The sequence below is a fragment of the Echinops telfairi genome, unplaced genomic scaffold (genome assembly GCF_000313985.2).
Source record: "Echinops telfairi isolate 266 unplaced genomic scaffold, ASM31398v2 ScPeMD7_3;HRSCAF=10, whole genome shotgun sequence".
Classification (NCBI taxonomy): Eukaryota; Metazoa; Chordata; class Mammalia; order Afrosoricida; family Tenrecidae; genus Echinops; species Echinops telfairi.
In genome coordinates, this window is record NW_022103899.1 from 54,121,075 (window position 1) to 54,122,711 (window position 1,637).

Genomic DNA, 1,637 nt, shown 5'->3' on the forward strand with positions numbered 1-1,637 from the left:
TTTCTTTCTTTCCCTCCACCTTAAAGCAGCGTCTCAGAGACTTCATTCTATCTAGCAAGGCCATTTGTCTTATCTAAAAGGTCCACACCTCACTTGATCCTTCTTCTGCTTTGATTAGCCCATTTTCTTTGCTATCATTGTTGTTCACATGCACTTGAACAAATGGGTACACTAACCACATAACTATGTGAAGAGCCACCTTGCTATTTAAATATCTGTTAAACTCCTGTTTCCAGCTGGTCCTGGGCCCTTGTTATCAAGGTCTTTGAATTGTGCTCTTTTTTTTTTTTTTTAAAGGGCATCCCAGGCAATCCTGGACCTTTTGGACTTCCAGGTTTACCTGGGTGCAATGGCTCTAAGGTAAGAGCTTCTCTCACAGACGGTGAGTCATAAATGTTTTTGCTGGATAAATAAATCGGGATGGAGTAGCAATGGAATGCAAGTATGTTTACTTTTGACACATACCTTTCAGCCAGAACCAGAGGTAAGAATTTTCAGGAGAGAGATGTGATTTTAAACCAGAAACCTTCATAACCCCCCACCCCTACTTCTTCCCAACCAGCTCCATTCTAGCATCCATGTTCTCCCACCTAAAGACAAGGGGGTGGGGGGTTGACGGGTTATTTTCACTGAATATTGTGAGTAGGCATCCAAGGGCTTCAAAAAATTCCGGGGGAAATTCCTTTTCTCATTTGATTCCATGTTTCCATGAACTACATGAAGCCCCTTGTGTAGATAATAAATCAGACACAAAGCCTACGAGGGAACTGACCTTTGGAAAAGAATGACCGAGCGTCTCAGTGTCCCCCTGAGCCTGTCAATGGTCCCTCTTCTCCTTTTGTTTCCTAGCTATGCATGGCTTTTCCCCACCATGAATGACCCGTCATTAAGAGTGTCAAGGAAAGGGCAATTAAAAAGTTCTTGGCACAATGAGTTATTGACCATTCATGTTCAAGTTGAGAAATGGTGGCTTCTCGTTCCGATTTCAATTATAATCATAGTTTTCCTGGCCTTCAGTCTCATGACCCAGTAGCCATAAAGTTTTGGATTTCCACTGCAAGGTTGGAAGAGGGGTACAGAAAACATCTGAATAGGCTCTTCTCAAGAGCTAAGAAGAGTGACAAGCTTTGTGTTTTTCAGGGTGAACAAGGGTTCCCAGGAATTCCGGGGACACCAGGCTACCCAGGGATCCTGGTAGGTTTCCATCCTAACTGCTCATTCGAGATACAACATGTGAACAACCCAACTTCAGAACGGTCATGTACACAAAGTCATCATGACCTTGGGGAGTTCGGGGCAGCCAATAGTCCTCATCCAACTGGTTGTTGTCAAATGGATGAATAAATGCCTCATGTGGGTAGGGTAGGACTTAGAGGCCTTGGTCTGCTCTTGAGATTTCCAAGTGGAGATGTGCTCTAGTTGATTGGATTTGCTCAAGGAGCCAGCCTGGATCGGTGGTGACTCAAAGAGTGAGAGTGGGAATCAAGGTGCTTAGAGCTTGAACTGGAAAACGCCAGCACAAAGCACCCACATCAAGTAGAATGAGCCCTAGGAAGAGGAGTGGGCCAATTAGTAGAAGGAAAACCAGTAGGATTATGCTGTGCAAACCCGGGAAAAAATATGGTTCATGTAGAAGG

General features: G+C 44.3%; 1 protein-coding gene across 1 annotated transcript in view; it reads left to right on the plus strand.

The window, feature by feature from the left end:
• The window catches only part of COL4A3 (collagen type IV alpha 3 chain), a 177,220-nt gene that overhangs the window by 92,832 nt on the left and 82,751 nt on the right, over positions 1 to 1,637 (plus strand). Inside the window, exons 6-7 of the mRNA XM_045294265.1 lie at positions 298 to 360; positions 1,141 to 1,194. Of these exons, the coding sequence (XP_045150200.1) occupies positions 298 to 360; positions 1,141 to 1,194 (117 nt within the window). The remainder of the gene's footprint in view (positions 1 to 297; positions 361 to 1,140; positions 1,195 to 1,637) is intronic.